The 20,869-nt window shown below is 41.0% G+C and overlaps 1 protein-coding gene across 4 annotated transcripts in view; it reads left to right on the forward strand.

The window, feature by feature from the left end:
- intu (inturned planar cell polarity protein) overlaps window positions 1-20,869 on the forward strand; it is a 46,332-nt gene that overhangs the window by 21,087 nt on the left and 4,376 nt on the right. For all 4 annotated transcript variants that reach the window (XM_060939464.1, XM_060939540.1, XM_060939308.1 and 1 more), the window contains 9 exons: window positions 910-1,028; window positions 3,419-3,508; window positions 5,486-5,563; window positions 8,731-8,914; window positions 9,266-9,319; window positions 9,448-9,510; window positions 16,256-16,495; window positions 19,007-19,498; window positions 20,563-20,657. In XM_060939464.1, the coding sequence (XP_060795447.1) occupies window positions 910-1,028; window positions 3,419-3,508; window positions 5,486-5,563; window positions 8,731-8,914; window positions 9,266-9,319; window positions 9,448-9,510; window positions 16,256-16,495; window positions 19,007-19,498; window positions 20,563-20,657 (1,415 nt within the window). The remainder of the gene's footprint in view (window positions 1-909; window positions 1,029-3,418; window positions 3,509-5,485; window positions 5,564-8,730; window positions 8,915-9,265; window positions 9,320-9,447; window positions 9,511-16,255; window positions 16,496-19,006; window positions 19,499-20,562; window positions 20,658-20,869) is intronic.

Genomic DNA, 20,869 nt, shown 5'->3' on the forward strand with positions numbered 1-20,869 from the left:
CAAAAGTAGAAATTATTTTTAGAAATCATGGACACCACGTCCTCCAGGCTAAAGAGAAGAGGGACCAGCCAGCTTGTTATCAGTGCACGGTTCAAAAGCCAGCATCTGTGATGGTATGAGGGGGCATTAGTGCACGACATGGGTAGCTTGTACATCTGGGAAGGCATCATTAATGCTGAATGATATTTACACATTTCAGAGCAATATGCTGCCATCCAGACAAAATCTTTTTCAGGGAAGGCCTTCCTTCTTTCAGCAAGACAATGCCAAACCGCTTTCTGCACATATTAAAACTGCATGGCTCTGTAGTAAAAGAGTCCGGGTGCTTAACTGGTCTGCTTGCAATCCAGACCTGTCTCCCATTTACAGTAAACATTTGGCGCATTATGAAGCACAAAATATGACAAACAAGACCGCAAACTGTTGAGCAACTGAAATTGTATATCAGGCAAGAATGGGACAACATTTCTCTTTCAAAACTACAGCAGTTGGTCTCTTCAGTTCCCAAATGTTTACAGTGTTGTTAAAAGTAGAGGTGATGCAACGCAGTGGTAAACATGCCTCCATCCCAACATTTTTGAAATGTGTTGCTGACATCAAATTCAAAATGAGCATATATTTAAAAAAAAAACAATAAAATTTCTCAGTTTTGACATTTGATATGTTATCTTTGTACTATTTTCAATGAAATATAGAGTTTCCATGATTTGCAAATCTTCATGTTTTGTTTTTATTTACAGTTTTCCCAGTGTCCCAACTTTTTTGGAATTGAGGTTGTACATCTGGACTTGGCCTCAGACTCAAGTAGTTGCTCTGTGGAAATTGTCTGTTAATTTTTAAAATCAAGAAACACCTCTGGGATGTCTGTATTGAAGTGTTGTTGTGATCTGTTGTCCTGTGTCTCTGCAGCAGGAGATCTTGTACCAGTACCCAGTGTCTGAGGCAGCAGCACAGTTGAAGGGAGTGAGAGGAATCTTCCTCACGCTGTGTGACATGCTGGAGAATGTCACTGGAGGACAGATAGTCAGGTAACATTATTACTTCTTTACATTTGAAATGCATTGGGGTTTTTTTTAATTCTCATTAAATCATTAAATCAGTTGTTGGCCTGTCACAAGTGTTACACAATGAACTAATCACAATCATCTGAGCTGAATGCAGTTATGTATTTCCATTTATTTATAATGTAGTACAACCTGTCAGCAAGTAAAAGGGTCATTGTCAATGAGTTTATTATTATAATCAAAGTGCTGTGCTTTGTATTTTAGTGTTTGAACTGCATATAATTTATAATAGAATTTTGGACTTATGTTTTATATGTTTTCCTGCGGGCGGCACGGTGGTGTAGTGGTTAGCGCTGTCGCCTCACAGTAAGAAGGTCCTGGGTTCGAGCCCCGGGGCTGGCGAGGGCCTTTCTGTGTGGAGTTTGCATGTTCTCCCCGTGTCCGTGTGGGTTTCCTCCGGGTGCTCCGGTTTCCCCCACAGTCCAAAGACATGCAGGTTAGGTTAACTGGTGACTCTAAATTGACCGTAGGTGTGAGTGTGAATGGTTGTCTGTGTCTATGTGTCAGCCCTGTGATGACCTGGCGACTTGTCCAGGGTGTACCCCGCCTTTCGCCCGTAGTCAGCTGGGATAGGCTCCAGCTTGCCTGCGACCCTGTAGAAGGATAAAGCGGCTAGAGATAATGAGATGAGATGAGATGTTTTCCTGCATTGTTTATTTTATTGTATTAACCTGCCTTAATCTTGTTTTTACCTTGTAAAGCGTCTTTGAGTACTGAGAAAAGTGCTCTATAAATAAAATGTATTATTATTATTATTATTATTATTATTAGTAGTAGTAGTAGTAGTAGTTCTGATTCATGATTAAAGGTTTTGATTCAATGAACTTTTGCTCTGTTCGACTGAAGCTCTTTACTTCAACCTCCGATTAGGGGGAAAAAATACAAAAACAAAGAAAATACCCCTGTAGCTTCCTATTCAGAAACTCAGGAAGGGGTTACATGAGTTTAACATGTAATATATCAAAATGGCTGCTCACAAAATCAAAAGTAAATAATTACTACTTCTATAATTTTAGAACGATATACATTATAGCAGGAAGAAGAACATATACATTACAGCACAGTGAAATTCTTTCTCTGCATTTAATCCATCTGAAGCAGTGAACACATACCCAGAGCAGTTGGGGGTTAGGTGCCTTGCTCAAGGGCACGTCAGCCTTAGATGTAAAGGGAGGGGAAAGCGCTGTTCACACATTTTTCCTGCTGGTCCAGGGAATCAAACCATTCATCTTTTGGTCCCAGACCTGCTTCTCTCACCTTTAGGCCATGGCTGTCCCACAGTAAGGTTAAAGGAGAACTAAAGTCATTTTTAAACTTGCTTTATTTCTTAATTAACGTGTTCTTCAATTACGTTTTCGGTTTTAGCAACCTTATATCATGACTCGTAGTGGCAACTAATTGCAATTAAATATTATACTTATTGGCCTATTTGTTTTTTAGCCATGTTGAATTTAGTTCGTTTGGTCCACGGCAGGCGTCGCTTATCCGCGCGATCTTCACGAGACTTGTGCGAGACTTCGAAACCTGAAGCGTCAGTCAGGTGTCAGTGCCGCCATTTTGAAAACTGTTTTCCAAACGAAATATTGCACAAAAATTAGTTTAAATGACGATTACTGCCTACTTTTTTCAAACTTTCCTGATTGCTATCAAAAAACCCACAAAACTTCCAGCTTGATTACATCAGCATTAGAAAGCGTCTTGATGTTGGTCACTTTGATTTCCGCTGTACGTTTTACTTCCGTCCTACGATGTCTCGCGCAGGTCTCAACGAATCTCGTTTACGGCCGTTGCTTTGACATATGGACTGATATATTACGGAGCATATTTCAAACACTCATAACTTGCTATAGCAGTGATAAAATAGCGATCAAAAATGCATTCCGATATTTAATAAAATGAGAAATAGAATTTTGATAATAAAAATTTGCCTTCAGTTCTTTAATTAAGGTTATAGTAGTATTTTGTTTTAGATCATCAACATACAGAAATATTACTTGGTTAAATCTATAACATTAACCATACAGGTAGTTGATTTGAGAAGTCAAATCCAGTACAACATAAAAATTAATAAATTCCACATATCACTTGCTAGCTTCTTACTTGTTCATGAGTTTTTGGTGCTCAGACAGAATAAATAAAAAGCAAGTTTTAATGAAAGTATTCATATTTTCCATTTTGTAACTCGAACATGCTGAGATTAGAAATGACATAATTCAGAGCTTTGACTTACTAGTTTCTTGAATGTAAGTTGAACACAATATACGTGACAGTTATTTATTAAGTAATTGAGTGAATGTTGAATAATGTATTTCCACACCAATATTTCCTTTGTGTGTATGTGTGTGTGTGTGTAGTTCCTCTCTGTTGATCAGAAAGCAGTTGGTCCATGTGGGTTATTGGAAGGAAGGAGAGAATCTGCTGGTGATTGGTCTGCCTGCTGACAGGTAGTCATGTGACTACGATCCTCTCACCCCAACCACAGTTACAATACATTTAATTCTCATCCATAAACAATTAAGTCAGAATTAAACACTTAAAGGAATGCTTTGGAGAAAAGTTGTCCTGTCCCTCACAAAATGAAGTCTGTCAGCAAGAACATTTGTTTAGCGTCTGATGTTTGGGTCTTTAGTTTTGCGCTGTAGATATGGGGCTAATCTAATATAGTTAACAAGTCAATAGAAGTCTGTCTCGCCCACTCTAAAAACACATCCAGTATGTAGTGATATCACATCAGTGAGTCTGTGTAATTTAGGACACGTTAAAGGAGATACACAGAACCTTTATTTTTAAATACATTTCTGAGTGGATAGTATCTCCATCCTTGACTCTTGTATGCTGCAAAAATAGAAATAAAAAATATATTTTTGAGAGTTAAAATCGACCGCAAAGTTGGCATTCGAGCTGCCCCGCTGAGCCAGCCAGCCCTGAGTGTGTGACGTCACAGCAGTAACCGGTTTTAAGGCCGAGGCCTTTGACAGCTATAGACCAAAATCATATAAATAAAAATTTATGGTGAAAGTAAGAAATACCGTTAACGACTCGCTCAACTAAGACTGATTTGACTTGATTGATTGTGGGTTGACTCTCATTAAAACAGGATGGGTTTTATAACTTATGCAACATACATGTACATGCATGCATTTTCACTGATAAAACGCAAGAGGCTAATTAAATAATCAGATGAACTGAGACAATCACATTCTGAAGCAAATTAAATAATCTTATACCGGTAACTTAAACACGCAATACAAGTTACATGTATTAATCTGCATGCAGGTAAACAACGAGTGTTATTGTTTTTGTTGTTTTGTATCCAAATGAGAGTCGGAGCTTACCCGTCTGTGTTCTCGCTTCTTGAAGGCCGAGCTTGTGGCCGATTGTTTTGAAACAATCTGACTTTCAGTTGTTCGTTCAGTTCTCCGTTCATTCACTTCTTCCACGTAAGGGCGAGATATTGCTGCTGAGGCAAACATATCCGGCAGAGAAATCAGACGGCTGGTCCACTCATTCTCCATTTTCTCCATACTGAGTACTCCGCCATTACTGCTTGGCTCAGGCAATTACTAAAACCCAGGATGGGACGGGACGTCGCCGGTTTTAGCAACAACCGCGAGGAGGTCACTGCCCGAGCGATATGTCCCGTCCCATTCCGTCCCGGGTTTTAGCAACAACCCTCGGCTCACACTCCGGGAGAACTGGTGTAACTGAACTTACTTTCCTTTTCTTGTAGTTTTCTCTTCCTTTAATTGTTGGTACTGCACCCTCTTTCAATACGGGCTTATAGCCAACGCTCCTCAACAGATCAGAGGTTTCGTATGAGTCATCAGTAAAATGTGCAGAGCAGAGGAGAGACCACTTCGTAGGCGCCCAATGTGCCCATGAACTTCTCGCAAAATGCGTCCAAATCTTTGTAGTTTGAACAATCTTGGTCCATGAATGCAACATAAATCCAGCTTCTGTCGTGTTGCTGCACCCGCCAACAACACATCTACGTGGCATGGCGATAAATTAGCTCAAAATGGAAGCTTGAAGTTGCAGTTAGCTCCGTGTTTTAGTATAGCGGAAATGGCGATGAGACCGATAGCCTTCCTGCGGTGATGTCACAGATGTCAAGGTCATTCACTCGGACCGCTACCTGTATGAATCGTTTAAATTGTAAAAATTACTATATTAGATTTATTGTTAATGCTTAAAACTATTCCTATGCCATTCTTGAGGTCTCAAGGCATTTATAAACAAAAAGTGTGGCCATGGTTCTGCGTATCTCCTTTAATGTAGTCAGCAGACATGAGAAAATCTTCACCTTGACCCCTTGATGATGCAGCGGCCATCATGGACAGTTATCACTTATCTCGTCACTAAACTTTGGCGTCATTGTGGCTTTTCAATATTTTTCAATGCTGTGTGTGTTCTCCTTCTAGGGTGCCATTGCTACATCTGCAGACTGTTATAAATGGATTGGTGCGAACTCTCAGGGTCATGTACGGCTCTCTGTACTGGTGGGTGCTCTTCTGCTACATTGTACACAAACATCAGCCTATTTGAGCGGTTTCATTTGCTGTTTGCTCTTTAGGTCACTTTGGTAATAAAAACGTTTAGCACACTTTTTTGTAGTCGTATTTTATGCCTGTTTTTTTTTTTTGCTTTCTATAGTTCTGAACATTGGCTTTTTTTGCTTGAGCATGTGTGTGTATGCCGAAGGGTGGGGCAGAGAGGATGAGTGTGGTTTAGTGTATTTGTGTGGTTTTTGCTGCTTTGATGTGGCAGTATAGGAGTAATTTAGCGAGAAAACTGAACACAGAAATTCTGGAAAGTTAAAAGAAATCTGGGAAAACCTTGGGAAAAATGTCTTGGAAAGGGGAGAACATTGTTAAATGTGCTTTTTATGGCAAACAGTGTTAATAACAGAGATGGGACCAAGTCACACATGTGCAAGTCTCAAGTAAGTCTCAAGTCTTAACCTTCAAGTCCCAAGTAAGTCCCAAGTCTTTTTTGTCTTGGGCAAGTCAAGTCACAGGCTATGTCAAGTCAAGTCAAGTCCTATAATAAGTCAAGTCAAGTCCAAGTCAAGTCACTTTAGGCGTATTGGCGTAATTTTAGCAGCAGAATATGAATTTAATACATTGAAAAGGCAATACATAAGTAAATGTCAGTAAACATCCCTGGCACATGTGCCCAACCTGTTAAATATTTGCATTTTAAATACTCATGTTCTGTAAAATACATCATGGAATAAAACAAAACAGTAATAATGTCACAAAGTTATTTATTGATGGCAAAATTGATTGCAAGATTGAAAGCCAACTAAGTTTCTCACATTGTCATCAGCCAACAAGAAAAATAAACAGAGAATTGGCATTCTGTTATGTGCGTAGTTAAAAGAGGGTAGGACGACACCTTGGGTTAACAGGGGCATGAGCTCCTCCAATCTCTAATCACGTCAGATGAGATGATTATTATTAATAAGATACACGTGGAGAAACCTGAAGTGACTTCGATGTATGTTTGCGCCAGTAAAAAAAAAACAACAAAGGATAGAGAACTGTGTCAGAAATAATTTAGGTCTCAAAAAGAAGACCTGTTCGCCCGTGCAAAAGTGACATCATTTTACCCCATATGACAAGCTACACAGGTGTGTGCAAAAGCGCTCTCTCTCTCGCTCTCTCCCTCTCCGAGGCTGCCTCAGCCTGTGCGGAGCGGGGACAGATAGAACGACTTTGGCGCGGGAGTCTTGGTTCCCGCTATAATAGATTGTTACGAAAATAAATCTCATCTCTCTCATCTCATTATCTGTAGCCGCTTTATCCTGTTCTACAGGGTCGCAGGCAAGCTGGAGCCTATCCCAGCTGACTATGGGCGAAAGGCGGGGTACACCCTGGACAAGTCGCCAGGTCATCACAGGGCTGACACATAGACACAGACAACCATTCACACTCACATTCACACCTACGCTCAATTTAGAGTCACCAGTTAACCTAACCTGCATGTCTTTGGACTGTGGGGGAAACCGGAGCACCCGGAGGAAACCCACGCGGACACGGGGAGAACATGCAAACTCCGCACAGAAAGGCCCTCGCCGGCCACAGGGCTCGAACCCGGACCTTCTTGCTGTGAGGCGACAGCGCTAACCACTATACCACCGTGCCGCCCACGAAAATAAATGTTAAATGAAATATGCATCCCGCGCATTCCTTTCCACAGGAATTTTGCTCACAACGTTTCGGTTGTGGCTAACGCACTGTCCTCCTTACCACAAGTGCAACGTTTCGGGAACAATACGGAAAGGACAGTGCGCGGGATTCATCTTTCCTTGAACAATTACCCAGAGACTTTTTAAATTACCTCACTGGGAAATATCCAATGCACCTGTTCAGTTACAGAGTTGTGCTCTCTAAATTGTAGTCATTCAAACCATTGTTTTGGCGGCCTGGTAGCCTGACATGATGATATGATGTGAAATCTGTGAACATATCGTGGCATGGGGCGTGCCGGTATATAGCCCACGCAGAGAGCGTGCCTGATGGACAGGGCGGTGACAACGCAACGGCAGTGCAATCAAAATTACTGAAGTATGTGCATATTACATTTTATTTTCACAATAAAAACACGATGGAAATAACACTCAAGTCACTCAAGTCATCGTGTGTCAAGTCAAGTCAAGTCCCGAGTCTTAAACTTCTGTTAGGGTTTTGCTGGGATTCGAACCTGGTTCGTTGGTGTGATAATCCAGCAAACCCCCACTAGGCCACCAGGGGGATGACTCAAATGCAGAGGCGTGAGGCGGAAGTAGAAAAAGAATCAAAAGGTTTATTTAAACTATATACACTATATACAGGGCAAAACAAAAGACAAAAAAAAAAAACCAAAGAGTATAATCCAAAAGAAAAGCAAAGTGCAAAAATTCAAAAGCTAAGAAGATCAAAAAACACAGTACAAAGGAAACTGGAGATAAACATAACAGCACAAAGACTCCGTGACAAGAGGACTGAACTCAGGGGTATAAATAGACAAACTAATTAAGGACACAGGTGAAGATAATTAGGCAATTAACACAAACACAAAACACAGGAACAGTGGCGGCCTCTAGAGGCCAAAATAAACACGACAAGAAAAGGAAATAACAGCGGCCTCTAGAGGCCAAAACAGTCCTAGTCCTAACAACTTCCAAGTCCGAGTCAAGTCTCAAGTATTTTCATGTTTTGTCAAGTCGTCATAAGTCATGAAAACAGTGACTCGAGTCGACTCGAGTCCAAGTCCCCAAGTCTCAAGTCCCCACCTCTGGTTAATAATATCTATATTACTAAAGCTTGGCTTACAGTGTTGCAAATATAACATTTGCAAATTTGTATAATTTTAAACACCAGGCATGAGGTGTGATTACACCCTGTACAGGATGCCAAGCCACCACAGGGCACCATACACACATCTTCACAACTCAGGGTGATTTAGCATAGCCAGGGAACCTAGCAGCATGTTTTTAGGAGTTGGGAGGAAAGAGAATCCAGAGGAAACCCGTACAGGGTACAGTTTTAAAATTCAGGCTCATAGACAGTCATCCAAGCTCAGCACTGAACCAGACCCTGGAGCAGGGAGGCTCCAAAGCTACTCACCACCACCACCACTGAAAATATAAACAGCAATAAAATCTTTCTCTTTTTCTCTGTAGTGCCTTCTGTGAGGTAGAGAATGCTCCTCGTCTGGATCATTTCTTCTGCCTGTTCTTCCAGAGACTCATCCAACCCTCTCGGTTGAGTGACAGCCCCGGCTCCTCCCCCTCCAACATATCTGGGACCCTCTTCTTAGATGATTTACCTGCCATGTGCTGGCTCACTTTACCACCAGACATTAAGGCATGTCTTTGAATAAAAACAAACACTACTGCTGTTTTAATTTCCGCTTTGATTAGTTTGGCTTGATTAGCTCGTCACACTGGGACTCAGCTGCAGGCTTGAGAAACTTGGAGTAAAAATTGAAATGTGTTAATTCAGATGAAGTGGTGCACAGAAGTGAGCTACCAGGAGATGTTCTTGATATACACCATACTGTACATGTTTTCGTTTAGAGATGCTTGTTATATAGGAGTATGAATGTGAAGTACGATATCAAGTATAATTACAAGCTTTTGCAGCAGCGTAATGGGTTAAAAACAGCTAAAAGAAGTGTGTTTTCTGAGGCTGACTTGCTTCTCTGTGGCTTCACAGGTCGAAGTGGACACTACTCTGTCAGACTTTGAGGCCTCAGACTTTGGTGACATGGTGAGTGGCGGAAAAAAAAGACTGTTCTCCCCGTCTCTTATTGATTATATAAAAAAGAAACCAAAGGATTTTCCAATCTTCTCTTTTTAACTGTTTTCTCTTTTATTTTGTCTTTTTGGTTCCAACAGTCAGAAGACTTCTATGGCATGAGGCGTCTGTATGTTATTTTAGGGTCCTGTCTCTTCTACAAGGTCAGTCTGTCTCCCGTTGGATCCCCCTACGTCTTTCAAAATTCAGTAGCATCGGAAATATTAAAAATAAGCAGCAGTTCATCTGTGTAAATGCCAGCCAACTGAAGAAGAAGGGAAGGATTCAATTATGGATGAAAAGATGGAGAGGGTGATTCAGTTACTTTAAAGTGATAGTTTGATCAAAATTAAATTGGTTATATTTTTTGGAAAATATTTTAATCAGGGGCGGCATGGTGGTGTAGTGGTTAGTGCTGTCGCCTCACAGCAAGAAGGTCCGGGTTCGAGCCCCGTGGCCGGCGAGGGCCTTTCTGTGTGGAGTTTGCATGTTCTCCCCGTGTCCATGTGGGTTTCCTCCGGGTGCTCCGGTTTCCCCCACAGTCCAAAGACATGCAGGTTAGGTTAACTGGTGACTCTAAATTGACCGTAGGTGTGAATGTGAGTGTGAATGGTTGTCTGTGTCTATGTGTCAGCCCTGTGATGACCTGGCGACTTGTCCAGGGTGTACCCCGCCTTTCGCCCGTAGTCAGCTGGGATAGGCTCCAGCTTGCCTGCGACCCTGTAGAAGGATAAAGCAGCTAGAGATAATGAGATGAGATGAGATTTTAATCAGATCAAATCACCCGAGATTAGCCATCTGGTGACCAAAGTCTGCTTTGTCAACTTATATATAGAGGATATTACATGGTGGCGCAAAGATATGAAGTTTATCTTTGAGTGGTGAATATATTCACTATTTCAACACGAGAAGATGAACTTCATATCTTTGTGCCATCGTGCAATGTTCTTTATATTATATGGACACATCCACAAAAAATATGCAAGTTAATCAAAAGAATTTTAATTTTGAACTGGCTCACCATTTTGACAACGCGCGTCCAGTCAGCGGGAAAACACTGGGAGTGATGTCATCAGAGTAAAATATCAGGAATTATTATACATACAGGACACTTTTTCCATGGAATAAAAACCTGTATTCTATTCCCTTTTAGTGGGTTTACTGATGGCATGCAATATTATCATCATATCGCTTATCCTCCGTGTATTACGCCACTCTCCCTAATGGAGAATGAGCATGCAATATTGTTATAATATCGCACTTTTTCAAGACAACACGACGTTGCATGTCGGTGGTCATGCAAAGATCCAATGACAAAACTTTTCTCCTGTGCATGCACAGAATCATTTCTTTGTCGGCTGGGAAAGAGAGAAGATGAGGCTAGTCCAGTGCTACTGCTAGGATTAGCTATGCTATAATTAAGCACTAAATAAATAAACTAAAAACTGAAACCGAAGACCTGTTGAAGACCCAAAAAGCTACCAAAACTTCATTATATATTCTTCACACATATTTACAAGAGAAAAACATAACAGTCATTGAAAAACTGGAAAAGAGACACATCGGAGATGTAAAACTTCCGCGCTAGTGAGTGACTGTGACAGTTTGTAAACAGACATGGCCGCAAAGTTTGCTTTGTTAAAAGCGGAAGATTTTGAGAGAATTTTGGCTCCATTGTATGTAGCTGTAGATGTCGATTTTAAAAGTAACTAAGTAAATTACACAGGGAAATGAATATTTAAGTCTGAGTAAAAAATGCTGTGGTGAATATGCGTGGAAGTAGAGTCTTGGGGCAGAAATCTTAGTTTCTTGGTTGTTAACCTGTACTACTGATGAACGCTACAGCATCTGGAAGGTGAATTAAAGCTAGCGTTGGCCTTCAAGAATGCTGATACGAAGAGAGTGTGTATGTATAATAATAATATTGGCTGGCTTTTTTCGTGGTACATCAGATATTTTCCATTCAGCTAGCATGATATTGAACTCATCTTTGACTCATTCAGTATCATGCTAGCTGAATGGACTATATCTGATATACCGCGAAAAAGCCAGCCAATATTATTTAAATAAGTCATTCAGATCCGTGATGTATTTCGTATGAAACATGCGAGTTTTTCAACACAAGAAGATAAACTTCATGTCTTCAAGCCAATGTGTGATTTTTTTTTTCTTTTTATTATTTAGACACATTCACAAACAAAAAGTACCCAAATTTATCAAAACAATTCATCAATTTCCTCACAAGTGACATATAGAGAAATATATCATGGTTTTGGATTTCCATGTCCCGGATGTAGCTCTCATGAATAATGCAAGTGGCGTATTTCCCAGTAAAACACTCATATCTATACATCACTGTATACCACATATCACTCTCTACAGGGATCCCAGATGTCCGCTATTTAGCGGAATTCCGCTATTTTTCTAGCCAAAGCGGTGGTGTTTTTTTTTTTTTTAAATCTCTTGTATATCCGTTAAAAATATGTTTGTTTAAGTAAAATGACCAGCAGAATACGTTCTGATTTGGTTTGCTTGTTTAGCGATGTTTTTGTCAGCTTCATTTGTTCTCGTTGACATTCGGGAACACTCGGAAGTTAAATTGATGTAAATACCGCGAGACTGTACGCGATAGAACGAGAAAACACTATGGCTGCGCCCATTTGCTAGAAAATGTGTTTTAACTTCGTTTGTGCTTTTGTTTCTAATGCGTTGAACTTAATTCAATATGCAGGGCTGTGAAATTTCCGCGGATTCTGTCGCGAAAAATATCTTCACAAAACGTCTATTTTTGCATTAAATCATTGGGGGGGGGGGTCTAGTCGGTTTTAATCGCCTTGCACGAGACCGGCGGCTTAATACAGCCGGACTCGCGGAGTTTTATGCCAGCTGAGCGTGGAACACGTCTTGACTGCGACTCGTGCATGACAGAGCTAAAAATAGCTATTGCGTGACCTGGCACCGCATACGTGAATTTTGTACTTACAGGGTGCAAGATCAGACATAGATAAGATGCCATCAAAAAGGAAAGCTAAGGAGGTGTTTGAGAGAGATGCAAAGAGGGCTAGAAAAGAACACACAGACAGACTGAAGGAAAAGATGAAAAAGAACAAGTTTGCAAAACTGAAAGAGATGGTGTTAAAGAAAAGAAAATTAAAAGACTTTCATTAGATGCTGTTTGACAGACTATGAGCATTTTGTAAATAGCTTTAATAGAGGAATGCAAATACTATAGAACTAATAACTAATAGCCTTACTGAAAGATGAATTGAAAGAAATAGCTGGGAGTGATGCAAAGAGGAATAGAAGGAGCCAGAAGTAAAAGAAAAGATGTAAATAATATATTAGATAAGAAACATTAGTTTTTTTTAAACTTCTGCTCTGTAGACAAGAGACATTGTGACAGATTCTTGGAAAAAGCCAGGATATAATACAAGAATTAAGTGTAATTTGGAAGACAACAGGTATCTCTCACTTAAATATTGAGCATGATTTTTCACAAAGTCATTTTGAAAGGCCTATCAGTTTTCTTTTATTAACATTTCTTTAAATTGTTATTTACACATTTTTTTTACTTTTATTTTTGATTAAGAGATAAAATACATAGGCACTTATTAGATATTTCAAGGTATTTTACGTAGATCTTTCATTTTAAAAGAGAAAACTGTTGATAGGTATTTTATATGGCAAAATGAAGACCAAGACTAGTCAAATATTTACTTGTTGAGATCAATTTTTTACTTGCAGGAAATGCTCAGAATACACCATATAACACCTAAAATGGCTTGGTGTCTGGGGCCCTGCAGGCCCCAGACCCCCGGCTTATGCTGGGGGGCTGTGCCCGCCAGACCCCCCCTTTTCCTCGGATTTCTTATTTACAATTTCACAGCCCTGAATATGTCGTGGAAAAAAGATATCATCCATAAAAGAGATAGCGGAACAGTGTCCGGGTTAGAAGAAGTATATTCTTCAAAGCTACATTTTCATCTAATTTTTATAAATAACAATTTTTTTTTGCCACTTATGTCATTGATTACAAAATATGCCATCAAATAGATACACATTATTGTTAAATTCTGTTGCTTTTCTATGTTAAATCCATGTAAAAAATGTGTTCTGTAGCATCTTTAAATGTTAAAATCTCAACAGCTTCAGGGGGCTTGCAGCCCCCTTGACCCCTGCTGATAGTTTCTCACATTCCTCAATTTTTTTCAATTACTGCTGGGATCCCTGTCTCTAAACTGCATTACTATAAACTAAAAGACATTATTTAACTTCTGAATACCATAAGCAGTTTTATTAAAGCTATACTGTATTTAAAGTATCTAAGGACTACTGTATATTATCATCCAAATCACTTCAAATGTACAGATCTACTGTACTTTTCAAACTTTGGGCCACGCTTCCTGCCTGAGTATGTAAATGAAGAATGTGATTCTTTCTTCAAAATGGTGGCCTCTTTTTTTTTTTTTTCCCTCTGAGGTTCTTTTGGTTTGTCTCCAGATAACTGTGTTTTAAAGTTACAGTGGTGCTTGAAAGTTTGTGAACCCTTTAGAATTTTCTATATTTCTGCATAAATATGACCTAAAACATCATCAGATTTTCACACAAGTTCTAAAAGTAGATAAAGAGAACCCAGTTAAACAAATGAGACAAAAATATTATACTTGGTCATTTAATTATTTAGGAAAATGATCCAATATTAGGGCGGCACGGTGGTGTAGTGGTTAGCGCTGTCGCCTCACAGCAAGAAGGTCCGGGTTCGAGCCCCGTGGCCGGCGAGGGCCTTTCTGTGTGGAGTTTGCATGTTCTCCCCGTGTCTGCGTGGGTTTCCTCCGGGTGCTCCGGTTTCCCCCACAGTCCAAAGACATGCAGGTTAGGTTAACTGGTGACTCTAAATTGACCGTAGGTGTGAATGTGAGTGTGAATGGTTGTCTGTGTCTATGTGTCAGCCCTGTGATGACCTGGCGACTTGTCCAGGGTGTACCCCGCCTTTCGCCCGTAGTCAGCTGGGATAGGCTCCAGCTTGCCTGCAACCCTGTAGAACAGGATAAAGCGGCTAGAGATAATGAGATGAGATGAGATCCAATATTACCTATCTGTGAGTGGCAAAAGTATGTGAACCTCTAGGATTAGCAGTTAATTTGAAGGTGAAATTAGAGTCAGGTGTTTTCAATCAATGGGATGACAATCAGGTGTGAGTGGGCACCCTGTTTTATTTAAAGAACAGGGATCTATCAAAGTCTGATCTTCACAACACATGTTTGTGGAAGTGTATCATGGCATGAACAAAGGAGATTTCTGAGGACCTCAGAAAAAGTGTTGTTGATGCTCATCAGGCTGGAAAAGGTTACAAAACCATCTCTAAAGAGTTTGGACTCCACCAATCCACAGTCAGACAGATTGTGTACAAATGGAGGAAATTCAAGACCATTGTTACCCTCCCTAGGAGTGGTCGACCAACAAAGATCACTCCAAAAGCAAGGCGTGTAATAGTCGGCAAGGTCACAAAGGACCCCAGGGTAACTTCTAAGCAACTGAAGGCCTCTCTCACATTGGCTAATGTTAATGTTCATGAGTCCACCATCGGGAGAACCCTGAACAACAATGGTGTACATGGCAGGGTTGCAAGGAGAAAGCCACTGCTCTCCAAAAAGAACATTGCTGCTCATCTGCAGTTTGGTAAAGGTCATGTAGACAAGCCAGAAGGCTATTGGAAAAATGTTTTGTAGATGGATGAGACCAAAATAGAACTTTCTGGTTTAAATGAGAAGCGTCATGTTTGGAGAAAGGAAAACACTGCATTCCAGCATAAGAACCTTATCCCATCTGTGAAACATGGTGGTGGTAGTATCATGGTTTGGGCCTGTTTTGCTGCATATGGGCCAGGACGGCTTGCCATCATTGATGGAACAATGAATTCTGAATTATACCAGCGAATTCTAAAGGAAAATGTCAGGACATCTGTCCATGAACTGAATCTCAAGAGAAGGTGGGACTCACAGCAAGACAACGACCCTAAGCACACAAGTTGTTCTCCCGAAGAATGGTTAAAGAAGAATAAAGTTAATGTTTTGGAATGGCCAAGTCAAAGTCCTGACCTTAATCCAATTGAAATGCTGTGGAAGGACCTGAAGCGAGCAGTTCATGTGAGGAAACCCACCAACATCCCAGAGTTGAAGCTGTTCTGTACGGAGGAACGGGCTAAAATTCCTCCAAGCCGGTGTGCAGGACTGATCAACAGTTACCGGAAGCGTTTAGTTGCAGTTATTGCTGCACAAGGGGGTCACACCAGATACTGAAAGCAAAGGTTCACATACTTTTTCCACTCACAGATATGTAATATTGGATCATTTTCCTCAATAAATAAATGACCAAGTATAATATTTTTGTTTCATTTGTTTAACTGGGTTCTCTTTATCTACTTTTAGGACTTGTGTGAAAATCTGATGATGTTTTAGGTCATATTTATACAGAAATATAGAAAATTCTAAAGGGTTCACAAACTTTCAAGCACCACTATATATAGATAATACTGCGCAATGTCACAAAGGTGTGTGTTTGTGTGAGATGATTTAGACATGCCGTTGAACAAATGCTAAACTGTTATATAAAACTTTCTTGTTATTTCCATTAGCCTCAGATCTTTAGTACAAGACTAAAGCGCCAAGCATCAGACACCACCAAAGTCTGGGGTGATCGAGTGGATTTGGAATAAAGACGAACCTGTGTGCATTTACATTTAAAACATGATAATTACAAGAGTCTGGCTCTTGCTGTGAGCATAGCGAGCTGAAGTGCTGAACTGAAAAGTGATGCAAAATAAGAGCAAAACTTTAAAAAAAACAAAACAAAACACTTCGTTGCAGTTTGTTTTTCCTAAAGCCTTAAACCTGTTCTCTTTCCACTCAGGGTTATCTGATAGCGAACCACCTGCCTAAAGAGGACCTGCTGGACGTGTGTCTGTACTGCCAGCACTACTGTCTGCTGTGTCTAGGAGCAGAGCAGCGTGTGGGGCAGCTGGTGGTGTGGAGGGAGGTGTTCCTGCAGCAGCGCTCACAAACCGACTCCCACACCTCCACCTCCACCTTCACCTCCCGTCCGGGCTACTGCGAGTCGCACAGCCGCTTCTTTCTCCTTATCGTGGGTCTGGTGAGGGCCAGGTTTATTTTTGATCATCATCTCATACAGTGGGGCAAAAAAGTATTTAGTCAGCCACCAATTGTGCAAGTTCTCCCACTTAAAAAGATGAGAGAGGCCTTTAATTTTCATCATAGGTACACTTCAACTATGAGAGACAGAATGGGGGGAAAGAATCCAGGAAATCACATTGTAGGATTTTTAATGAATTAATTGGTAAATTCCTCTGTAAAATAAGTATTTGGTCACCTACAAACAAGCAAGATTTCTGGCTCTCACAGACCTGTAACTTCTTCTTTAAGAGGCTCCTCTGTCCTCCACTTGTTACCTGTATTAATGGCACCTGTTTGAACTTGTTATCAGTATAAAAGACACCTGTCCACAACCTCAAACAGTCACACTCCAAACTCCACTATGGCCAAGACCAAAGAGCTGTCAAAGGACACCAGAAACAAAATTGTAGCCCTGCACCAGGCTGGGAAGACCGAATCTGCAATAGGTACCTTGGTGTGAAGAAATCAACTGTGGGAGCAATTATTAGAAAATGGAAGACATAAAAGACCACTGATAATCTCCCTCGATCTGAGGCTCCACGCAAGATCTCACCCCGTGGGGTCAAAATGATCACAAGAACGGTGAGCAAAAATCCCAGAACCACACGGGGGGACCTAGTGAATGACCTGCAGAGAGCTGGGACCAAAGTAACAAAGACTACCATCAGTAACACACTACGCCGCCAGGGACTCAAATCCTGCAGTGCCAGACGTGTCCCCCTGCTTAAGCCAGTACATGTCCAGGCCCATCTGAAGTTTGCTAGAGAGCATTTGGATGATCCAGAAGAGGATTGGGAGAATGTCATATGGTCAGATGAAACCAAAATAGAACTTTTTGGTAAAAACTCAACTTGTCGTGTTTGGAGGAGAAAGAATGCTGAGTTGCATCCAAAGAACACCATACCTACTGTGAAGCATGGGGGTGGAAACATCATGCTTTGGGGCTGTTTTTCTGCAAAGGGACCAGGACGACTGATCCGTGTAAAGGAAAGAATGAATGGGGCCATGTATCGTGAGATTTTGAGTGAAAACCTCCTTCCATCAGCAAGGGCATTGAAGATGAAACGTGGCTGGGTCTTTCAGCATGACAATGATCCCAAACACACCGCCCGGGCAACGAAGGAGTGGCTTCATAAGAAGCATTTCAAGGTCCTGGAGTGGCCTAGCCAGTCTCCAGATCTCAACCCCATAGAAAATCTTTGGAGGGAGTTGAAAGTCCGTGTTGCCCAGCGACAGCCCCAAAACATCACTGCTCTAGAGGAGATCTGCATGGAGGAATGGGCCAAAATACCAGCAACAGTGTGTGAAAACCTTGTGAAGACTTGCAGAAAACGTTTGACCTCTGTCATTACCAACAAAGGGTATATAACAAAGTATTGAGACGAACTTTTGTTATTGACCAAATACTTATTTTCCATCATAATTTGCAAATAAATTCTTTAAAAATCAGACAATGTGATTTTCTGGATTTTTTTTTTCTCATTTTGTCTCTCATAGTTGAAGTGTACCTATGATGAAAATTACAGGCCTCTCTCATCTTTTTAAGTGAGAGAACTTGCACAATTGGTGACTGACTAAATACTTTTTTGCCCCACTGTACAGTCAGTGGTGACATGAAACATTCTTACACAAGAACCTTCTATAAGACAAGGCAGAGGCTCTGAGCACAGAAAGGACAAGAAGAAATGTAGAAAAATGCAGCACAGTGCAATAAATACACAGGACTGAAGTGCAGAGTTAAGTTATACCAAGAACAAAACTTTTCTCAGGGTTCAGCAAGGCATTAAAGAGGCACATGAACTCAACCGGTTTCACGTGTCTCATGTCTTTTTTTTTTTTTTTTATTGGTAAGCCTTTGATGAAACACCCTAGATGAAGTGAAACTATTTACAAATCAAGAAGGATTCAGACTTTTTTAAATTCTCGAACAGCACATTGGCAGGTATTTTGCTTTCAACACTCCAGATGTACAATTATTTCAACATGTTACCTGTGTGTGTGTGTAGTGCTGCCATGCTGTTTTATCCAATATCCCCTCAGCTGTCCTGCCTGTAGCTACGTTTCCCTGCTGCTAGTCTTATTGCTGCACATTCCTGTCAAGACTTTGTGCAGAACATTGGATCTCCAGCAGTGCAGCATTTTTCAATCTCTGAATCTCTAGTTCTCATGCTTCAGCCACTCTGCTTTCACTTCCATCTTATTTTGTGCTCGAATCCCATCAGTCTATCACATCTTTCTCTTTAGCTTACTCTCAGTGGGCCCTCTTTCTCTCTCTCAGTCTACTGCTTCAGTGCGATTATTTTTTTCTTTTCCTGTGCTGTAAGAAAAATCAATGTATGTAGATATTAAATTATATACGGTAAATGACCACAAAATTTGAGAATAACAAAAGTTCATTTAATTAATTCACGCATCCAGAATTTATTCATTACACATTCTTCTTTTTTCCGGTACTTTTGTATATTTTCAGAGACATTTTCTACAGTGTGTGTTACTGGAAGCTGGTGGTTGTGCATCTCTTGCTCTCGGCTCTCCTGGTCCTGACTGCATCTACGTCGACCAGGTCAAAGCGACTCTCCTGCAGCTCGAGAGTGTCGAGTCTGCTATTGAAGAACGCCTCTCAGCTCCTTCTACTCCTTGCCTGTCCTGTGCCGATTGGTTCCTGCCCTCTAGTGGGCGGGACCGCCAGGACGTGCTCGGCAGCTCACCCATCCTAAACCGGCTGACGGCAGCCATCAAGCCACCGTCACCTGGTACAATTGGTCGAAGCCTGTTCAAAGAGGCGGGGTCAGGGCTGAAGGGCAGGAAGCCGAGCCCACAGAGGAGTGTGTCGGACAGTGGGAGTGAGGGCCGAAGCGAGCAGGGTGACTTTGGGCTGAGGACGCCATCTGCTGTTACTCGCAGGGACTCACTCGGGTCTGGGGGATCAGACGGCAGCAGTGGCAGTGGAGGACTGTTTAAGGTTTGCCGTCTTTCTCCTATTTAATGACTTGAGCTTTTTTGATGAGTTTCTTGACTAAAGCCTAGGTCACAACCGGACGTACGATTTTTTGGCCGTGCGATTTTTGGCATTTCCCAAATCGCTGCATTTTTTTTTTTTTGTTCGTGGAGAAAAATGCACGTTGGCCGTAAGTTTGTCTTGCAACCTGAAAAAAACGTAAGCGCCTGTAGAGTTTGTTTGACATGACAAAGAACCTCTGCGGCCAGTCTACGGCTCGAAAATCAGCACATCACGCGCGTCCTCCGTGCGTTTCACGCGCGCCCTCCATGCGTTTCTTGCGTTTTTTTGCACGTAGACCGGCCGTAGGAGCACGTACGGCCGGTTGTGACCTAGGCTTAAGGTGAAGATATTCTAAAAAGTTTTGGCCCTCCATGTGTTCTGTAGAAATGCTCAGGAAAAAACACCAACACATACGCTGAGCCGATCCAACTTAAAGAAATACTTCAGCATATTTTAAGCCTCGGTCTACAACCTTTAATCTCTACTTCGTTTGCGATTATTACGTGATTACTGTCAACGATCACTTTGACGTGTTTCCGTGTGCTGACAAAAGAACAGATTCATCTGTAATACAAATTCACCTATAAACACCAAGCTATAACTATTAGACTTAAACAGTAAAAAGTCTTAGTATGAGACAGATGTGTGAGGAAATCCTACTGAGCTTTTCTTCTGTACTTTTATCCAACGCTACAGTGTCACCTGTAATACAAATATACTGTATATTGTGTGCTACAAAGTGCCTAATTACAGTGATCCAGATCATCCTTTTCCAGTTACAGAAAAGGCAGTTCTAGATTTTTATTCCTTTACAATTTTCAGCTCACGTCTTCCTTTTCCTGTGTAGATTTTCTAATTCTAGAGTATTTAACTTTTAAGAGTATTTTCTAGACAAAATATTTCGAGTGTGTTTAGCTTTAAGTCGTTTCAGGAACCAAAATATATTAATATCGGGTGTTCACAAACTTGGGACTCGGATAGAGCTTTACTGAACATATCTGTGTTTTCTAAATGTTTTAATGCAGATTCCCAAACTTAAGCAGCCCAATCCATTTTATCTGGGTTCTCTGAAGAAGAGCCTGAATGAGAGAGAGGCTGAGGAGATGCAGAACACTCTTAAGTGAGTCTGTGTGGGGGTGGGTGGGAGGGGCACAGGGCATTTTAAATTTAATTTTCTAACTAATATCAATAAATGCCTTCCTGATGTAACCATACACAAAAGTGTGCAGGGGTTTTCGGAAATCTAACTAACACTTTTTGTCTGCAAAGCTCTCTATTGGTGTGCTAGGGCTTTTTGGGGAAAAAACACCCTTTTTTTAAGACCCGTGTTGA

This window comes from Neoarius graeffei, chromosome 1 (genome assembly GCF_027579695.1).
Source record: "Neoarius graeffei isolate fNeoGra1 chromosome 1, fNeoGra1.pri, whole genome shotgun sequence".
NCBI lineage: Eukaryota > Metazoa > Chordata > Actinopteri > Siluriformes > Ariidae > Neoarius > Neoarius graeffei.